This window comes from Notolepis coatsorum (genome assembly GCF_963971535.1).
Source record: "Notolepis coatsorum genome assembly, chromosome: 5".
Lineage (NCBI taxonomy): Eukaryota > Metazoa > Chordata > Actinopteri > Aulopiformes > Paralepididae > Notolepis > Notolepis coatsorum.
In genome coordinates, this window is record NC_140169.1 from 140829147 (window position 1) to 140849835 (window position 20689).

The 20689-nt window shown below is 43.4% G+C and overlaps 1 protein-coding gene across 1 annotated transcript; it reads right to left on the bottom strand.

Moving 5' to 3' along the window:
- Nucleotides 1-816: 816 nt before the first annotated feature.
- On the bottom strand, nucleotides 817-5296 carry LOC311228875 (putative methyltransferase-like protein 24). Its single transcript, XM_084314837.1, has 3 exons — nucleotides 4956-5296; nucleotides 996-1040; nucleotides 817-861 (listed from the first exon to the last, which is right to left on the bottom strand). Exon 1 carries the CDS (start codon nucleotides 5276-5278, stop codon nucleotides 4982-4984), a length of 297 nt encoding a protein of 98 aa, XP_084170963.1. The 5' UTR covers nucleotides 5279-5296; the 3' UTR covers nucleotides 817-861; nucleotides 996-1040; nucleotides 4956-4981.
- Between the last annotated feature and the right edge of the window lie 15393 nt (nucleotides 5297-20689).

Here is a 20689-nt window from a genome sequence, read left to right on the forward strand (position 1 = left end):
TACCGGATTATTCTACCGACGACAGCCCGCCTTCCCAGGCACGGATTATGCTTTGTATACTTTGATTATTCCATGGATAAAGACCCCCGACACTGCCGTGTGTTGGAACCCCCCCCCCCTGGAGAGGACGCAAGGTGAGGAGACGTTCTGCAAGACGAGGTCGCTTCACGTCTCTCCCCCGTGGACCGGAGAGAGCCGGCCCACAAAGAGTCCACCTGCTTTCATCTGTGGTCCAAGGATCGCCGGCGCATTGAACGGCACTACAGTGGGTTCACCTGGGATACCCTTGGCCGGACGAGGCAGCCGGATTCTACCCCCCCCCCCTCCTACTCCTGTCGGCTTACAAGCGACCGGATTAACCCCCCCCTAGTGTATCTAGTATATAATCATTAAAGTATCACTGCTGTTATTCCTTAACTATTCCAGGTCGTATATTTACCACCTGCGCCTTCAGAGATTGGACATTCTCTATTGATATACCGACGAATACTCTTTGCCATAAAAGTGCATACTATTTCAATTCATAAATGTAATTAAGTGATTAAGTGCTTGTTCTACACACCATCGCTGTGTAGAAATAAAGACCTGTTTCGACTTCGTACATTTGTGTTGGATCCGTTTCATCTACGTGAGAGTGTTTATGATAATATATTTATGCCGTGTACTGGGTGGCCGAATATTAAGTACAAAGGTAGTGGTAGTAAGTATCATATCTAGTAATACAGTCAGGGAATTGTACCCCTCAGTTACAGTCCCCCATTTTCAATTCATCATATGACACACACGACATACATACCTTCATGAGTTCATAGTTCGCCACGAGCTCGGGGGCGGGGATTGCGACACACAGGATCATTGAGACTGCCGGGAGAATTGAAAGAGGACAAGATGAGAGATGTCTTCACTCTGCACGCAGATGCTCGTCAAGGCAATAGATTCAAATGCATCGTTGCAGTGTGTTCATTTAAAAAAGATGTGTCACGTGTTTATCTTACCTTGGACAGCGACGAACAGCACCAAGATGTATTTTCCGTTCATGTCTACAAAGAAATAACAATAACAATCACAAGATCATCTAAGCATTTAAAAGATCCAAATCGGTTATATGTCTGATTTCAATAACATTTTAATATTTCTAAGTATAGTTTACACAACTGAGATTGGTACATAAACTAAAAGAAAACTCATTAAATTTAAATAGCTGTATCCTAAATATTTACATGTATTATTTATATAATATATATAAAGATGTTAGACATTGTTTTAACAAGCCTTAGGGCGTTTTCACACCTGTAGTTTGTTTGCTTTGTTCCGATTCAGGGGGACACAGGGACTATAATGATACAATGTTGCACTTGTCCTTTAGTTCGTTTGTGTTCACACGGCTGTAGCGGACCAAAACAAACACACACGCGAGCAAACTGTCACTCATTGGTCAGATTTAGGCAGGGGTGTAAAAAGTACCCAGAAATTATACTTAACACTTTGCCTGCCACACACGAGAATACTCAGGTTTATTTATAGGTGGTTGAAAGCCACTCACGAGATTTCTCTGAATTATTATTATTATTTTTTTTAGCGATCTGAAATCATATTGCATCACCCGAGCCTACCCGAGTATAGCCGAGCGGCGCCGGCGATCATTGTGGAAAAAAGCGCCCCCTGTCGTCTCCCAGATGACATAAGTGATTTTGGAATGGACTCAATGAAAATGAATGGGGAAAAAAATCCGGTACTCCACATTTTCCAGTCCACTGATGCAGCCGGGGTTACCACAATTCATTCTGGATCCTCTGAGACCCGCGGATCATGGAGTACTACTGTATCGCGTTGGATCCATACACGTATCGATTTTTTCGAATGGTGATCAGGAATTGGAATATACCAGTTGGATACCATCTGATGTCAGGTAAGGACTCTATGTTATCAGTGTTAGGATAATCAGAGTAAGTTTGATGAAGTTATAAGCTGTTTTGTGAAATGTCCTCTTTCGGTTTCACTGTAAAAGTCCGAGAGGAAATGAACGGGGCGATTATCCGTGCGCGGCCATAATGTGCTTGCGTGCACGTATAATATTGATCATCTAGCGTTTATTTGAAAACGATTCATAAAAAGGCCGACGAATATCAACGTTGTGGAATATTCCAGTAAAAGACGATTTTCATAGAACGCTCCAGAATGGGCTGTTTTTTATCTGAAAACGGGTGCTTTTCTAAATGCTCTGAAACGGAAACGATGCGATAAAAAAACAATCTGCCTTGACAGCACTGACTGGAAAATAGTCTTTGATAATGCGATGGGCAGATTAGACACATAGCCATAATTTAAAACATAGATTAGGCGATATTAACGTTAACATTGGCGCCAATGGTGGCATTCAGCCGGTAAAAAGGAAAACCAGGCGTGGCGCTCAAAGTGTTAAGTGAAAGTATGGGTACCGTCTCAAAATCTGACTCAAGTAAAAGTCAAAGTATCTAGCTAAAACACACTTGAGTAAAAGTAAAAAAGTCCTACTTTTAAATGTACTTAAGTACTAAAAAGTAAAAGTAATTTTTTTTATAGGGACAGACCGTCTCAAACTCATTCCATCGTGGGCCAAGTTTTCATTTTAACTATACATTGCACCAGGTGAGTTAGAGGTGAGCCAATTAGTGAAATCATCAGCTGGTGTTTAGGCAAGGCTGGAATGAAACCAAGCATACACTCTGCCCACAATGGAATGTGTTCTGCGATAGACAATGCTGAAATGAAAGAACAGCTGCCACACTACATAAGGTTAACCCTTTCACTACCACACTACAGAAGGTTAACCTTTCACTACCACTACACAAGGTTAACCTTTCACTACCACACTACAGAAGGTTAACCTTTCACTACCACACTACAGAAGGTTAACCTTTCACTACCACACTACATAAGGTTAACACTTTCACTACCACACTACATAAGGTTAACCTTTCACTACCACACTACATAAGGTTAACCCTTTCACTGCCACACTACATAAGGTTAACCCTTTCACTGCCACACTACATAAGGTTAACCCTTTCACTACCACACTACATAAGGTTAACCCTTTCACTACCACACTACAGAATGTTAACCCTTTCACTACCACACTACAGAAGGTTAACCTTTCACCACCACACTACAGAAGGTTAACCCTTTCACTGCCACACTACATAAGGTTAACCCTTTCACTACCACACTACAGAAGGTTAACCTTTCACTACCACACTACATAAGGTTAACCTTTCACTACCACACTACAGACGGTTAACCCTTTCACTACCACATACTGGTTGCATCATTCCAGCTCGATATCCAAATGCGTCTGACATTAAAATAGAAGTTCATGACATTAAAATAGAAAGTTCATCGGCTACATTCGCTTATTTATATTTATATACTGAGACCACTGGCCTATTAATTACACATGATGTATCGTGTAATTTCAACGCGGAATTAAGGAATATCAAAATAAAAGCACACGTTGTTGAACTTGATCATGCATATTTATTAGAACATTTTATTACAGTACTATGTTATCAATACACATTTATAAAACAACATAACACACCTACACACACACTCCTCTCATACACAGACTCGCATAAATGCATTCAAATACCCTGTTTTCTTTATACATCAACAAATTAATACAGTACACAGACAAAAAAGAATAACAATACTGTGGCATTCTTCACATGGTTGAGATGTACAGTGCGTCTCTGGAACCCTAGATGACGGTCCCTTCTCAGTTGAAGCTTGGAGTCATCGCCAGTACGAGAAGCCTGGCTGACCATCTCGTCCGTGCGTACAAAAGGTTGGTATCAATTCACTTAACCAGTTCAATTAATTCACCTTTTTTGTGAACGCACATTGGTGCCAAGTGTGAAAACTGTCAGTTCGGCCGACAGTGGTATCAGTCGTCTCCTTGTTTATGACCTGTCATTTAAACAGGTTATTACCCCCGATGTCAGAATCACCTGCAATGTGTTGCATTGTTAACTTGCCAACATTTGATATATTGTCTTGTATATTTTTCATCTCCCATAGGCTTCAATACTAGAACTGGCACCGAGCAGAGCATGGAACGCTGGTGTTCTGACACAATGACTCTTCCTTCTTTTATAGTTTCCTTAGAACTTTATAGAAAATCCACTTCCTGAATTTAATTGGAACTGAATTGAACCCAACCCAAGGTCCGTACAGGGACAGCGAGACACAACTCTCCTCCACCGAGTGACTGAAATCTCAGCCCTTCTTTATTTACCTCCACCCTCCTGTTCTCCACCCGAGGTGCCCCCCCCCCCCCCCCCCCGCGCTTGTAGACGGACTCCTACATCAGCCACACATCTGCTCTTTCCCCTCTGGACGAACACATGGGGCAGAATTAGTTTGGAGGCGCGGGTGGTTGGTGGGGGGCGTATCGTCTATCTGTGTTGAGTAGCATAATCTCCACTCATTCCAGCCGAGGGGGGGGTGGGGGGGGGGGGGTGGATGGGTTGTCTCATCTCCGTGGCGACTGGCTCTGGGCCAAAAGGACCAGATGAGGCCACGATGACAGGGATGACTGCGGCCCACGGACTGACCTCCAGCCGACAGCGCGGCGCACTTTGAAGTAGTGCGCAGAGACCCTCAGGAGGCAATTACTCTGGCCCGCGACATGCTGGAGGTTACCGCGGGCTCAGAGGTCGAGTGGGGGGGGGGGGAGGGGGGTGCGGAGGGGGGGGTTGAGCCGGACAGGACAGTGCTGTTGAACGACCAGAGAGGGGCGTGCGAGCTCTCGGGGGGGAGAGGAATGTGCGAGTCAACTCTTCCCCCGTGTTGCAGAGAATCACAAACTCCCATCCAAGGCCGTTGCCTCACGACGATGACGGTTCCAACTTAATTTCCCATCATGCATTACAAACGGTACCCCTCTGTTCTCATTGGTTAGTGTCGACAAACACCTGTGGTCTGGTCCACCCGCCGTCCCTCAGGGCTTCCACTGTGTGTTGACCCAGCCTAAGGTGTAGACACTGCTGGCGTCGAGGACGTTCTTGTGCAGGAAGAGGCGGGGCTTGGCCGGGTCGCTGTGGGAGCGGAAGAGGCGGAAGTTGGCGCGCTCCAGCTCCTTGAGCAGGCTGAACCAATAGCGCACCACCGTCGGGTCGTCCCCGCCCACCTCGAAGCCGGCCCAGTGGAGGTGGAGTTCCAGGAGCAGCTGACCCACCGAGTCCAGAACCCCTTCGAGGAGCAGGTTCTCCAGGATCTTCCACTCCGCGCTCTCCATGTCTGCTTTCAGCACATCCACCTGGAGCAGAGAGAGAGAGAGAGAGAGAGAATACATCTGAACAACTCTTGTACCTGGAGCAGAGAGAGAGAGAGAGAGAATACATCTGAACAACTCTTGTACGTGTGAGGTTGCAGCCAAGTCATACTTCAGCAATGAAAACAGAGTAATCTGCTTGGTCAGTTGTTGTGTGTAGAAGGCTAGTAGAAGGCATTAAAACGAGACGTGGCTACTATAGCCTAGTATTCACCGACTCCCACTCCTCTGCTCAGCGTATGCCAGTGAATCATCTCCTCATGTGTTTAACCTGAATTACTGTTATACCCTACTGTTAGACTCTAGGCTGCCCTGGGCACATGTGCATTTTAATATGGTCTTTAACTCCTTCACTCACTAACTAACCCAGGAATAAGCGACGTCGGGCTTAGCTGCCGTAGGGAGGTTGACGACCGGGCGTGAGAGGAGGGTCTGTTGGGTCTTGGGGGGGGGGGGGGCTGGGGCATGTAGACGTGGGCCCGAAATGAAACGCCGAACCGATATACGGTGAATGTTAACGGCCCACCCCCGGGGCCTCGAACCCACGGGGGGCGAAACGTAGCAAACTCATAATAAAGCCTGCGGCCGAAGTTCAACGCACATCCTGGAGGGGCCGCCAGGCTCCTCCTCCTCCATTAAGACTGCTGCTGGAATGTTAACGCCGTCCACTCCATGACCTTAGAGTGTTTAGAAAAAAACCTCATTAGCGAGAGTGCATTTCTTTTTTCCCCCCTCTAGGTTCACGGTTAATTTCACAGATGAATTATTTAGCGGCGCTCTCAGCGGGCGCATCATCATCATCTGACAGCCAGGTTAGCAGCGATATCAGACCCGAGTTGGAAGAGATTTTAATTACAGGTCCAGACAGAAGTGCTGAGGTGATGGAAGTAATCCCCCCCCCCCCCCCCCCACACGGGGGCGAGGCGGTTCTTCTTGTTTTATTGTCTTGCTCGTAGGGCTGTACCGAATGTAATTTTTTAACATTCGAAGCTTCTATTGAAGTATTCGCACGAAGCTTCGAATGTCTGTCATATTTTATGACGTAATCCAGAAAAAAATGTAGTTTGAATTTTTTTATATCCTCAAACTAAATCCTCAATTTGAATAAAGTGATTCATCTCATTACCTTTTTTTCCTTTTTTTTTTAATTAAATCTACTTTCTTTGATGAATATAACTCATCAGTTTCGTCAACATAAATAATCCAATAAGGGCACGGTTGGTACGAAAGTGATGGTGACGTCTTGATGGAGCGCCGAGTGTCAAGCGGATGCAGATAGGCTACAAGCTACATCATTTATGATAAATGTTTTATTAAAAAAAAATTATGACGAGTCATATACTATAATAGTATAATACTATAATATTAGTGTAGCCTAATCTTTATCTGCAACTGTGAAGAAAAACCCCATTGGGTTTGAATGAATGATTATAGACACATAAAAAAAAGTATATATATAAAAAAAGAAAATTCGAATGTCAACATTATGAACGAAGCTTCGAACTATTCGGTACAGCCCTACATGCTCGGTGGCTTGTGTCTATGAATAGTATACAGTACTAACATGGTAAATGGGGTTACATCTTTTCCTTTATAGTGCTTTTATCCAAAGCGCTTTACAACTTGTGCCTCATGTTCACCCATTCACTCAGACGTTCACCCATTCACTCAGACGTTCACCCATTCACTCAGACGTTCACCCATTCACTCAGACGTTCACCCATTCACTCAGACGTTCACCCATTCACTCAGACGTTCACCCACTCACTCAGACGTTCACCCATTCACTCAGACGACGTTCACCCATTCACTCAGACGTTCACCCATTCACTCAGACGTTCACCCATTCACTCAGACGTTCAGCCATTCACTCAGACGTTCACCCATTCACTCAGACGTTCACCCATTCACTCAAGGACACTCCGACACGCTGCCCGGGAGGAGCCGCAATCTAACCGGGAACCTTCCGATTACCAGACGACGGCTCTACCTTCTGAGCCACTGTCGCCCCTTACTAGGAGTCATTGGTAAAGAGTTGGGTTTTCTTACCTCATACCGAACTGTATCAAGCTTGTATATTCAGAGGGTCATAAACTCGGCAGAGATAATCATCGGCTGCCCCCTCCGCTCCCTGAAGGACTTGCACAACTCCCGCTGCCTCAACAGAGCAAAAAAAACATTACATGCTCTAATAATCCTCCCACACTGTGCAACATCCTACCCCTCAAAGTGCAATATCCACAGACCACAGTGCAATACCCACCCACTACCGTCTGACACTGTGATTGTTATTTGTGTATTGTTATTTTATTCTTTATTCTTTATTATTATTATTATTATTATTATTATTATTATTATTATTATTATTATTATTATTATTATTATTATTATTATTATTATTATTATTATTATTATTATTATTATTATTATTATTATTATTATTATTATTATTATTATTATTATTATTATTATTATTATTATTATTATTATTATTATTATTATTATTATTATTATTATTATTATTATTATTTAATTTTTTCCTTGTTTAACTGTGAATTGTGAGTTTCTTGTATAATGGTATACATTATTATTTGTATAAATTAGGTTGTACGCCGACCATTAAGAAAATACTTCTTTAGTTTAGGAATAAGGGGCAGGTAACAGATTTATTCTTCTTCCTGCTCCTTTTGTCCATGGAATGATATTTATGATTGTGTAATGAAGAAACTCTGATTGTATGATTCCATGTGGCAAATAAAAACTCTGAATCTGAATCTGTGTATTGTTATTTTGTATATTGTTATTTTCTTGTATAGTATAATGTTTCTGTATAGTATTTTATGTTTCTCTTTTATTACTTGTGTGATTTTATTACTGCACCTTAAGTTTGAGTCCCAAATCTCGTTGTATGCAATATAATGACAATAAAGTACAATCCATATATAAAATATATATATATATATATATATATATATATATATATATATATATATATATATGCCCAGCGTTGTATTATGCTGCTGTCTGGGATCATATACCCTGTTTGCAATATGATTCAAAACAAGGCAGTAAGATATTTCCTTTGGGGACAGAACCCTGCAGAGTGGAGTGTTTGCATTGTGAAATAGGCTGGTAGATATGAATGAGAGCAGACTTGCTCGAAGAATATTTCTCTGTGGGATAAAGAAACAGTATATTTATAAGAGCAGGTTGTTGGAGTATTATTATGCTACTAGGCAAAGCCAATGTAGACCCTTATCTCTAAAGGCTACATTCAGACTCCAGGCAAAAATCAGATTTTTCTGATCTGATCTTTTAAAGGAACACGCCAACATTTTGGGAAATTAGCTTACCGTCTTCTCCAGAGAGAGAAACAAGAAGATAGCTACCAGTTTCCTCTCTGTGTTCAGTAGAAAGCTATCTGGCTGCACGTTAGCCTAGCTTAGCACAATGAATGGAGGCGGACAGTGCCGGTTAGCCTTCGGCAGAGGTGTTAGTTGGACAATGCCTTGGCTAACCGACCATGTCCGCTTCCATTCATTGTGTAAGACGATAAGCCAATTTCCCAAAATGTAGGCGTGTTCCTTTATGAGTTCTGATTTGGGCCACTTTCATATGTGGTCCTAAATCGGATACATATCAAATTTTTTGCAATGCGACCTCAAGTCTGAACAGTCATATCGGAATTTATGTGACTTTTATATCACTTCCTGCTACTTTTACATCACTTGGTGAATACAAACATGGAAGACAGCTGTGATGGAGGTGGTCACTGGAGGGACAGTGAAGTGTTTACCTTATAAGTATTTGGGGTGATACTTCTGTACAAGCAAACCTTGAGGGAACGTCATAACCGCTCTGTGTTTGCATATTGACCAAAGAAATGGCTGTATTTCACCTCCTCCTCGCCCCCATTATCATCTGCTCGAGAATTAGCTGACCTTCACTGCACTCAATCAACTCGTAAATGAAACCATAAACTGTGACTTCAATGTCCTCCATATTTATGAGCATCTTAATTATTGTTTATTTACACACACGGGCCAGTTGAGGAGCGTGACCACTTCACACTGGAATCTGATATTAACCCACATTTTTACAGCCAAACAAAATGTAGCACCAAAGGCTTGCAGTGTCAACGTAACCTTTGTGTTCAGAGAGACGGTTGGTATAAAAAAAATTAAAATTAAAAAAAGCCCAGGACATGCTCTGGCCCCATGGATGAATGAAAACTTTATTTAACAGATTGTAGAATGGGTACAATACAGTACGGCTCAATACACACAATTGTTAAGGGGATGCAGACCAGAGAAAGACGTTCGTCTTGTTTACATCCGGGTCCCCCATTTTCAAAAGAGGCCCCTCAAAGAGGCCTAAACATTCCATTCCGTTTTATGTCCGCGGTGACTACATTTCCTCATTTAGTTTATGAGCTGCATCAGTTTCAAAACAGCGTACAATCCCAAGTACATAACCCATATGAAGTCCTCTCTGTCTCTGCTGTGTGCCCCCCTGCTGTGTGGACCACAAGACTCCCCCAAGCGAAGATGACAGACGGCCCATAATGAAATATGAAGTTCCTTCATCACGGACGCCACATGTTCATTTGTTCTCCATTATTTTTGTGTGCGTGTATATACGTGTGTTGGTGTGTCTGCGCGGGGGGCGGATGTGTGCGCATTTTACAAGTTACTTTTACAAGTTATCTTCAAGGATTGTGTAGCCGGGATAACGTCCTTCTGTCTAACAGCTGTGGCTGAAATCCCTTCTTCAGACTTCACAGAAATAGCAGCGCTCCCCATATACGATATTGATCGTAATGCAAGCCACCGGCATATCAATACAAGTCTTCACAGGGGAAGCTGCGAGGCCTGGCAAGACTCCAGTGGGCCGTGGGAAACCTCCATGGTGTTGTTTCTCGTTTGCCCCTCAGAGGCTGACTGACGATGACGGCACCGCTGTGCAGAGTTAGCGACGCTAAACGGCCTGTGATACAACACCGCTGGCGAGGAAGAGAGGTATGCTGACTGACCCGTTCCCTGGATGGGGGGGGGGGGGGGGGGGGGGGGGGGGGATGTGAGTAATATAATAACAACTTTCTTTCACACTTGGGTTAAGTACATTCATATGTAATCTTTATTGTTAAAACCAACGCGCTTCGACTATTGTCCTTGTCTGAAAATGAACTACTAGGACATTAAGGGCTAGATCCACAAAGAATGGATTGCACGGTGCTAATTGCACCCTTACTTACAATTCCTTATGAATTGAAAATGGGGGACCCTGATGTAAACCAGACGAAAGTCTTTCTCTGGCCTGCATCCCCTTAACAATTGTGTGTATTGAGCCATACTGTATTGTACCCATTCTGCAATCTGTTAATACAATTGTTAAGGGGATGCAGACCAGAGAAAGACCTTCGTCTTGTTTACATCAGGGTCCCTCATTTTCAATTCATAAGGAATTGTAAGTAAGGGTGCAATTAGCACTGTGCAATCCATTCTTTGTGGATCTAGCCATAAGTTGTTTGTCAGTGGCGTAACGAAAATTATCATCTTAAATGCTTAGACTGCATAGATCAGTACAATTGGAATGGAAAATGTGTCTGTTTAGTCACGTAACACATGTATAAACATAATTCTATGAACTAATAACTTCACCCCCATCACATTTGCATCCCTATTATTACACTTTTTCTAATCTATAAGGATGTCTATGAGAATCTTGATGAATTGAAAATGGAGGACCCTGATGTAAACAAGACGAAAGTCTTTTTCTGGTCTTCATCCTCTTAGCAGTTGTTAGTATTGAGCTCTACTGTATTGTACCCATTCTGCAATCTGTTAATAAAGTTATCAATCAATCAATCTAAATCGAATGGAATCTCTGTTGAAATTATGCAATTTGCTACAACCCTAGAGTTTGCGAGAGTGGTTTTGTGTAGCACTCCAAACAGGTGGTCTGGCCTAAAACTAAGTTTATGAATTATGGCCCACTATAGATCGGTCAAACATTGTTCTTTGTTTTTCGGTTAAAATTCACTTCCAATGTTTCTTCTAATATCAGTTTTTACGTAACCCCTTCGGTCGTATGATTAGAAAACCCACCGGGTTCTAGAAAACATTCCACCCCCCCCAAAAAACGTACACCTGAGAGAGGCTTAACCCTTTCACTGCCACACTACAGAAGGTTACCCCTTTACTATCACACTACCGACGGGTAACCTTCTGTAGTGTGGCAGTGAAAGGGTTAACCTGCTGTTGTGTGGCAGTGAAACGGTTAACCTTCTGTGTATCGTCGCAGTGAATGGGTTAACCGTTTGGTAGTGCGGCAGTGAAATGGTTAAGAGGAGGACCGTTTCGTTTTGCACTCTTTGCACTTCTTAGGACGGTCACTAGCGTCCGCCCCCGCGTCGTCCTCAGCTGGCGAGTTCTGTGATATGTAGCCTACTGGAAATTAAGCAGTAAAAAGATGGCAGGGGATATCCTTCTCTACCCATTTTATAGATAGTATTCGTTCCGGGAGCGCAATCAAGCCAGACATGTTGTCATCTTCCCAGGCACTACATTAACGGCCTATTGGGCCCTTGAGGATTGCAGGACCAATCCCTCCATCCTTATTATCATTATTAATGAGATGAAGCAGACAGCATGTCATACAGCACATTGTCATATATTGTAGTCTGTAGGATGTCTAGGCCTAAGTAATCATGATGATATATATCTATATATATATATATACTGTGCTAGTGCAGGATAAGAATCAACTGAGAAAAACGCTAGTTACGTATGTAACTGAGGTTCTATGAATCCTGGATAACTGGATCTTCCATCTTGCCCATGCGCAGATTGAGTAGATAATGGGTGGGTAGAGCGGTCGTCTGGTAATCAGAAGGTTCACGCTTCGATTCCCGCTCCTCCTGGGCAGCGTGTCGAAGTGTCCTTGAGCAAGATATTGTTGTGGCTGATGGTTATTAACACAGCAGGAGACGATAGTTCCAATTTCAACAGGCAATTTGTTTAATGAAAGAAAGTTTTAACAGCAGAGCTATGGATCGAGCAGACGGTCACCACGGCTTGAACAAAAACACTCTAACTTCTCAACCCCTGTGCTTGTCAGATAATACCTTCCCAGCCCTGCCCCCACATGACAGATATGATGACGTGACATATTATATCAGATATGACATGACGTACATTAAAATGACACATAGATTTAACATCGAAGAGAGATAAAGACATTAAGAAGAACATAGATTTAACATCGAAGAGAGATAAAAACATTAAGTACATCGAAGAGAGATGAAGACATTAAGAAGAACATAGATTTAACACCAAAGAGAGATGTGATTGAGTGAGATGTGTGTGTGTATATGTGTGTGTGTGAAAGAGAGAGTCAAGATTAAAATGAGTGTGTGTGTATGTGACCGAGTGAGATGTGTGTGTGTGAAAGAGAAATTAATGTGTGTGTATGTGACTGAGTGAGATGTGTGTGTGTGAAAGAGAGAACAAGATGTTACAAGATTAAAAGGACAAGATGTGATGTACAAGATTAAAAGCACAAGATGTGATGTACTGAAATGTCTATCTGTCTATCTTAAAGCTGTTTTAAGAACATCAGCCGGACCGTCGCCCTAGTGTCTTTCAGTACTGTTAGTTGACCTATATTAAACTAGTTCACTCCATCTACACATTTTCCACAACAATATTTAACCCCTAATTGCTCCCGATGAGCAGGTCGGCACCTTGCATGGTCGCCTCCGCCGTCGGTGTGTGAGTGAATGGGTGAATGTGAGCAGGGACGTGCACAGGACTTTAGAGGGGCATGTGCTCAAAGGCTGAAAAGGGCACTATACCTGTGTGTGTTTTAACCTAGCCCGATTTTTAGGGCCCTTTTCGGGCGGGGGGGGCCCCCTTTTTATGCTTTTTGGGGGGTTTTGGTGATCAAATATTTAATATTGAACTATAATTATCAGTGCAGGAGCTCACTTATCCTTGAAAGACACTTTTATCACTGACTTAAAAGGCCCATACATCTCCATAAATGTTCAGGGGGGAGGGAATAAGTGCTTACCCTACAGACCCCAAGAAGTGCTGTATATTCTGTATTGTTTAATATAAATGCATTTTTTATTCCAATCCCGATTTGTATTTGAGATTCGCAAATCCCATCGGACTTGACTTCTTCGTGTCCCTCAGTGAGTGTAATACCAGCATTCAACTGTATGCGCCACAGTGGTTTCTATCATCATCATCATCACCACCCACGCTATGCATAAAATATATAGGTCCGCAGAGAGGCACGCTGAGGAGGCCGTGAAAACTGCAATGGAATATGGGGCATCTCTCTCTCTTTACCTAATATTTTTATTCTATCCTGACATTTTTCAGTTGGAAGGGCAGTCTATATGCGTAACGGTTAAAAAAAAAAAACGTTATTATTATTATTATTATTATTTTTTTTAAACTGGCACTTTTTTTACGAGGCTCAAAAAGGCAGGTGCTCAAGCACCCCTTGGGCTCTATGTGTGCACGTGCCTGAATGTGAGGAACAAAGATTGTAAAGCGCTATATAAATGCACGAAACAAGACTCCAAATGCTCCTTATGTACAAATGGGGACGAGGGGACATTTATGCACATGTACTGGGACTGCCCACCAGTTAAGATATTCTGGAAAGAAGTGACCCAGCAATTATCAAATCTCTTAAATCTGAATATACCTGTACACCCCTCTGTATTACTGCTGAATGATGTTTTTGAGTATGCAGTACCTGTTGTGAAGGATCAGATTAAACCGAATATATATATTTATTTATGGATATATATTTAATAGTATTTGTATATCGTTTGATATCCCTTGTATATTCCTTGTACATATACACGGAATATCCCTTTATTCTACTACAGCCCATAATAGTTCATTCTCTTATTGGACAAAAGGACCAGGCGCCAGGGACAAGCCCCTGGCGTTCAAGTTCAAAGGTACCGACGAGACATGCCCTTACTAGCCTCAGCTCCGCGCAGGAATACGGCTACCGAAAGCAGAGCGGCACTACTTGTCCACCGTGCATATAAATATGGCGCAAGAAATGTAGAATTCCTCTTAGTCCTTTACCCTTCTACCCAACTAAGTAACAAGACGTGAAGCCTCACCCCACGATACCGCGTGCGGTGTAGTACGGCCTGTTTGGCCTTAGAATAGCAGTGAGACCTCGTGCGAATTAATAGCTGAATTGCCAGAGTTTGGCACCGTATTTCTATTAAGTAATAATAGTCTATTATGTATGGTGCATCGTTCGGTTAGAGTTCTAAAGTGAGCAGCACCCCCATCGTTTCCTCGCGTTATCTAGAGTCTTAACCAGGTTGGGCAGACCACGCGTGGTGCTTTCATCCGAGGAGTTCTAGGCGAGGACGAGTGGACCTGCACATTGGATTACCTACCCCGACGACTGCTGAGCCCTATACGGCATGGAATATCTATTTGCTTTGGTGCTTTGATTTGTGGAGCGGATAATCGCCAACACCGGTGAGTGTTGGATTTACCCCGAGAGGAGCCAAGGTGAGACGGCGCTCAGACCAGACTGAGGTCGCCTCGCTTCTTCTTCGTTGTGGACCAACAGCTACAGCTACAGCTATCGTCTACAAGAGAGCCCAAGTGTATTCATCTGCGGATCAAGGTTCTACGGGCACTGTATTCTGTACCTGGACTCTCCCTAGAAATCGTTGACCAGACGGGATACAGCCGATGGCTCTCCTACCCCCCCTACTGGCTTACAACCGGCGGGACCCCTTCAGTATATTATCCAGCTATAATCATTAAGTGACCATCGCTATAATTCCCTAAGAGCCAGGTTGTATACTTGCTTCCTGTGTAACCAGAGATTGGACATTCAGTGTTGATTTGCCTACGAATACTCATTTGCCTTACAAGTGCATTCAAATCATAAATGTAATAAGTAACTATTATATGTACCTTTTGCTATATATTAAATATTTGACTATTACCTTTGTGTGGACCTGATTTCATATGTGGGAAAGTGTTCATCATACTTAGATATCGTGTACTGTATGGCCAGTAATTAAAGTACATAAAGCGGTAGTGGTTTAATGATACCATACTTATCAATACAGTCAGGGAATTGTACCCCTCAGTTACAGTACCTATACAGCTAAAGAGATTGGTTTTATCTGGTATCACAGTGGCTAAAAAGCTGATAGCATCACAATGGTTTCAACCGGAAAAAATGTGCCGGAAAGTCTGGATTCTTACATATCTCGATGTGATTTATCTAGAAATATCTACAGCAAGAATTTTGGGTCTCAATGAATCCAAAATGACAATGTGGTTAGAAGTGGTGGAGAGAATAAAAGCTAGCATATAATGGTAGTGTCTGGTTAGGAGCGAATGATAATGGATGGATTATCCATTGGGGGGTCCAGGGGGGGGGGGGGGGGGGGTGCGAGCAAGAGCATAATGTGTAGGGTAATAGATAGCAGGTATTAGGGGTATATCTTGTATAAGACATTTATCTAAATGGTGATTTCATTGGATGTGCACTGTCAACTAATGCTTGTATATCTAATCTTGTGTTGTCATGTTTGTTTATGTGTTTGTTTAAAAAATAATAAAAAAAATAAAATACAAAAATAAATGCACCATTTTTTCCTGACCACCAGAGGCAGTGCTTAAAGCACAGAATGAGTAGAAACTCAGGCGGTTAGGTGGCCGAGCGGAGATTGCGTTCGTCACCAGCCCCGGAGCTGTGAGCTGGATTCGCCTGTTCGAATCCAGCTCACAGCTCCGGGGTTGTCACCAGCTTGGCTGGCCGTCTGCACTAATACAATTGGCTGTATTAGAGGGTGGGAGAAGCTGGCGGGGTGGGTCCGGGTCGTTGTAAACAGCGACTCCTACAGTTCGGTCGGGGCGCCTGCTAAGCGCGGATAGGACTCGAGGGGGATAGTGTGGTCCTCCCACACGCTACGCCCTCTCGATGAGAATCCGCGCTGCCAGGTGAAAAGAAGCGGTGATTGGCTGGACGTGTGTCGGAGGAAGCATGTGGTAGCCTCCACTCTCCCAGATGATCTGACTGTGGGGGGTAAGTGCGCAGCGACCAGGAAGGGACTGGGAATTGGCATACGACTAACATTGGGATGGGAGAAAATCAGAGGAAAATGGAGGGGGAAAAAGACCAAAAAAAAATAATAATAATGAGTAGAAACTCAGAGGCACTCTGTGAACTCGACCACGGCTAACGGATGGGGGGTGACGACGTTCACTTTGTAGAACCTGGGGAATGGGACCCAGTGATGCCCACAAGGCTGCGGCACTATGGCCTCCAGGGGGGCACTCCTCTCAGGGCTGCTCATGATGTGGAGACACTTCAGGTAGAGAGGGGCACCTGACACCTGATGGGTGGGAAATTACATCCACAATCCAGTCTTGACAGCCGCTGTTTTGACAGAGAGCAGCCCTTTCTGGCAAGGAGAAACACAGCCTTAGCTGACAACCACATCAGCTCTGCCCGTGGCAAGGGCTCAATAGGAGGTAGATATAGAGCGTGAAAAGAGAGAAGATGAAAAGGAACCGAGCTGCTGATATACACTATCTCAGGTCATCAGGGGTCAGGGAAGATCCAGTGCTTTAAGAGGAAATAGAAACCGCTTGCTGCTCCAATTTAATAGTTTAGACAAAACGTTTTGACCTCCGTTGGTCTTTGTCAGGTCTGGTGGTGAGTGTACTGTGTGAATTTCCCCCAAGGGGATCAATAAAGGTATATCTCATCTTATCGTACACTATTACATCTGTGGACTTTATTTGGTCACTTTTGAGGAAAAGAGCTACTGTAAACAAACAACCTGGACCACAGGGGAACCTTTGAACAGCTGGGTTTTAAACTCTTGGGCTTTTTAATTGGCCAGTTTACCCCAGCTTGTAAAGTAGGCTATGTTCCTATTAAAGTGCTCTCTTTGTTCCCCACCGGGGAGCTCGTCAAATAAGTTCAACTTCATTCTGCGTTTAAACACTTCATCCAAGGCCAAACATTTCTATTGATCCGACCAATAGAAGCAATAATTACTTCGTATACACCACAGAAACAAAAAATGCGTCTCTTGTGCTCGGGTGAATCTACCTCAGCAGCGGATTCAAGTCTAAAGTTTGTATTCTTTATGGACCGACAACCCCCGGAGAACCCATCATGATGAGGGACATTTAATTACACACCGGAGAGAGAGGTTCAGTATTCCTCAGTCCCTCCTACGCCGTGGGTACTGGGTAGCCTGGTAACAACGGCCACGTAGTTGACATAAACCTTAGCCGTTTTCACCAAAATTGCTTTCTTCTTGAGATAATGTCGGGGCGACAGTGGCTCAGGAGGTAGAGCATGCAGTCGTCTGGCAATCCTGGAGGTTCCCGGTTCGATTCCTGCTCCTCCAGGGCAGCTTGTCAAAGTGTCCTTGAGCGAACCTCTAATTGCTCCCGATGAGCAGGTCGGCACGTCGCATGGTCGCCTCCGCCATCGGTGTGTGAATTTGTGGATGTGTGAGTGAATGGGTAAAATGTGTTTGGTCCATATTCAATAAACGTTACGGAATGTACCCGAAGATGTTTGTGTGAACGTTAGCTAAAACTCACTGTTTCATTAAAAATCCTCTTCAAGTTAAAGTGCGAGTTCGAAAGACATAACTTGCAAGGATCTATTTTTCCAAGCGTAAAATTTGGCTCAAGGGCTCCCATGCTTTGTTGTGATTGACAGCTCAGAGGGCAGAACCAGTATAATGTAAGGTCAATGTATAATATATATAATGGCATGGCCAAGTAGAATGGAGGTCAACTATTGGCTGAAAGTTACACCTGAGACGTGTGTGAATTTGTAAACAGGAAGAGGAAGTTGGACTGGAGAGGAGACAAATATATGAAGGGAAAATATTATAAATAATGCATCGGCTGAGTTCAAGGCTGTGGCAGTTATACACAAATACCAAAAAGAGAGCTAATACATTTTCACAAGCTTCCTTGTTCGCTCAGACCCCGTCCAGAACTCTGACCATGGGACTCGGTAAGATAAGATAAGATAAGATATTCCTTTATTGATCCCCTTGGGGAAATGCAAGCATCATAGCAGCATGGGGGAGGGGAGGTACAGGTATGGGCAGGGTAATAGTAGAAAGACATAAATATAGGCAATAAATTAGATCTGAATATAAAAATTAAATAAACTGTAATTAACTCTAAATATCCATTTAAAGTCCATTTACCATTTAAATATGAGAAAAGTAAACAAAGTGTAATCAAAGGTGCAGATGAGGGTCTGTAAATGTGCCCTATCAGTTATATTATACGTTATCAATAAATATAGGCAATAAATAATTAGAATCTGAATATATACTATCTGCTAAATCCACAAAGAATGGATTGCACGGAGCAAGTTGCACCCTTACCTACAATTCATTATGAATTGAAAATGGGGGACCCTGATGTAAACAAGACGAAAGTCTTTCTCTGGTCTGCATCCCCTTAACAATTGTGTGTATTGAGCCGTACTGTATTGTACCCATTCTGCAATCTGTTAATACAATTTTCATTCAATCAATCACCGTGCAGATTGATTGATTGAATGAACGTTTTATTAACAGATTGCAGAATGGGTACAATACAGTACGGCTCAATACACACAATTGTTAAGGGGATGCAGACCAGAGAAAGACTTTCGTCTTGTTTACATCAGGGTCCCCCATTTTCAATTCATAATGAATTGTAGGTAAGGGTGCAACTTGCTCCGTGCAATCCATTCTTTGTGGATTTAGCAGATCAGACCTAGTAGTTCTCGAGTTCTGCTGCCGTTAGTAGAGGTGATTTGATATAAATGTGCCAATGTGAATGGTTTGTATTAGGGCTGGGCGATAAAACGATAACGATAATTATCGCGATATATTTTAATAATCGATATCGATTGATAATAAAAAAAATATCAATAAAAAAGTTTTAAAACCAGAGAGGGCAGTTTTAAAACCAGAGACAGTGGACAGACTTGTCTTTCTTGCCTGCAACTTAAAGTAATGGCTTTGCTTAATGTCCAAGCAGAGGCGAGGTGCCAACCTGCTCGCCGGGAGCAGTTAGGGGGTTAAGTGTCTTGCTCATGGACACACTGCCCGCGCGGGAGGGGCCGGAATCGAACCGGGAACCTTCCGACTATACCACGCGAAACGCTCTACCTCTCGAGCCTCTCGTGATCAATAATGAATGTATTAGCAAGACACACGTGACTACAAGTACAAATTGAGCTGTCGGTACGCTCAGCCGAGAGGAGCCTGCTCCCGCCGTGTCCCCCGGAGGGGTCACACCGGCGGAGATGAGGGGCCCCTGGGGGCCGCTCCTGAGGGCTGTGGGGGAGGGTGAGAGATGTGGCTATTGTGTCTTAATCAGACACTGGAATGTGAGATTCTTCCACAGCGAGAAGAAGTCAGACTTTTAGGCACAGTGTATACAGTATGGTCCTCCCGTAACGCGGTGAGTCACTCTCTGTGGATGTGTGACTGTACCGAATGGGTTGTGTCTCCATGGCGACAGAGCCTGTCTCTCTCTCTCTCTCTAACGACGACGACCCAGAAGCCCCCTCTTTGAACGAATCACTTAGAAATAGCTTAATCACCCCGAAGTGAAGTACAAAACCAATGCATATCTTAACCTTTTCCGAGTGACAAGCAGTCGGTTTTTCTCCGCCGCCGCCGCCGCTCACGTTAGAGTCCCGGAGAAGAAAAGCAGGCGCTTGTTCCGTCTGCTCGCTGTGTACTCGCGTTTAAAAAGTCATTACGTCTCCCCTCCCGTCCGTGTCGCTCTGCATCTAAAGCAGGGAGAGGGATGGGGGACTATGTGTCTGCTACGTGACACATACACACTGATAATCAAATCAAATCAAATTGATCTGTAAGGCCCGACAACACACGTTAATGTCCCCATGGGGCCGGACACGTCTTCTTTAAACAAGTCAAGAAGAAAACATAACAATAAGTCAAGAACAAAACAAGAACACCATAAGGTCCAACACATTTTAAATAAATGCAAATAAATGAATGCATTGTGAACACTCCCAGACATACCCCACGCGAAGGTAAGGAAAAACTCACTAAAACCTAACAATAGGGGAAAATGCTCCACAGGCAGTGTGGAGGAGAGAAACCTTAGAAGGGCCATTCAAGGGGGGATCTCCCTTCTTAGATGTCGCTGATAGTAGTGTTGCAGACTGACAGTTGGTAAGCATGCACTCATGTGTGTAGTGAAACACAGATGAGTGCATGCAATAGCAACTGAACATTTTGAAAGATTAAAGATAGAGCTGATAGCAAATCTATTCGAGGCACAGGGGCGGCGCAAA

Coding starts and splice junctions, on each gene's coding strand:
- LOC311228875 (XM_084314837.1), bottom strand. CDS start 5,278: ATGGAGAGCGCGGAGTGGAAGATCCTGGAGAACCTGCTCCTCGAAGGG.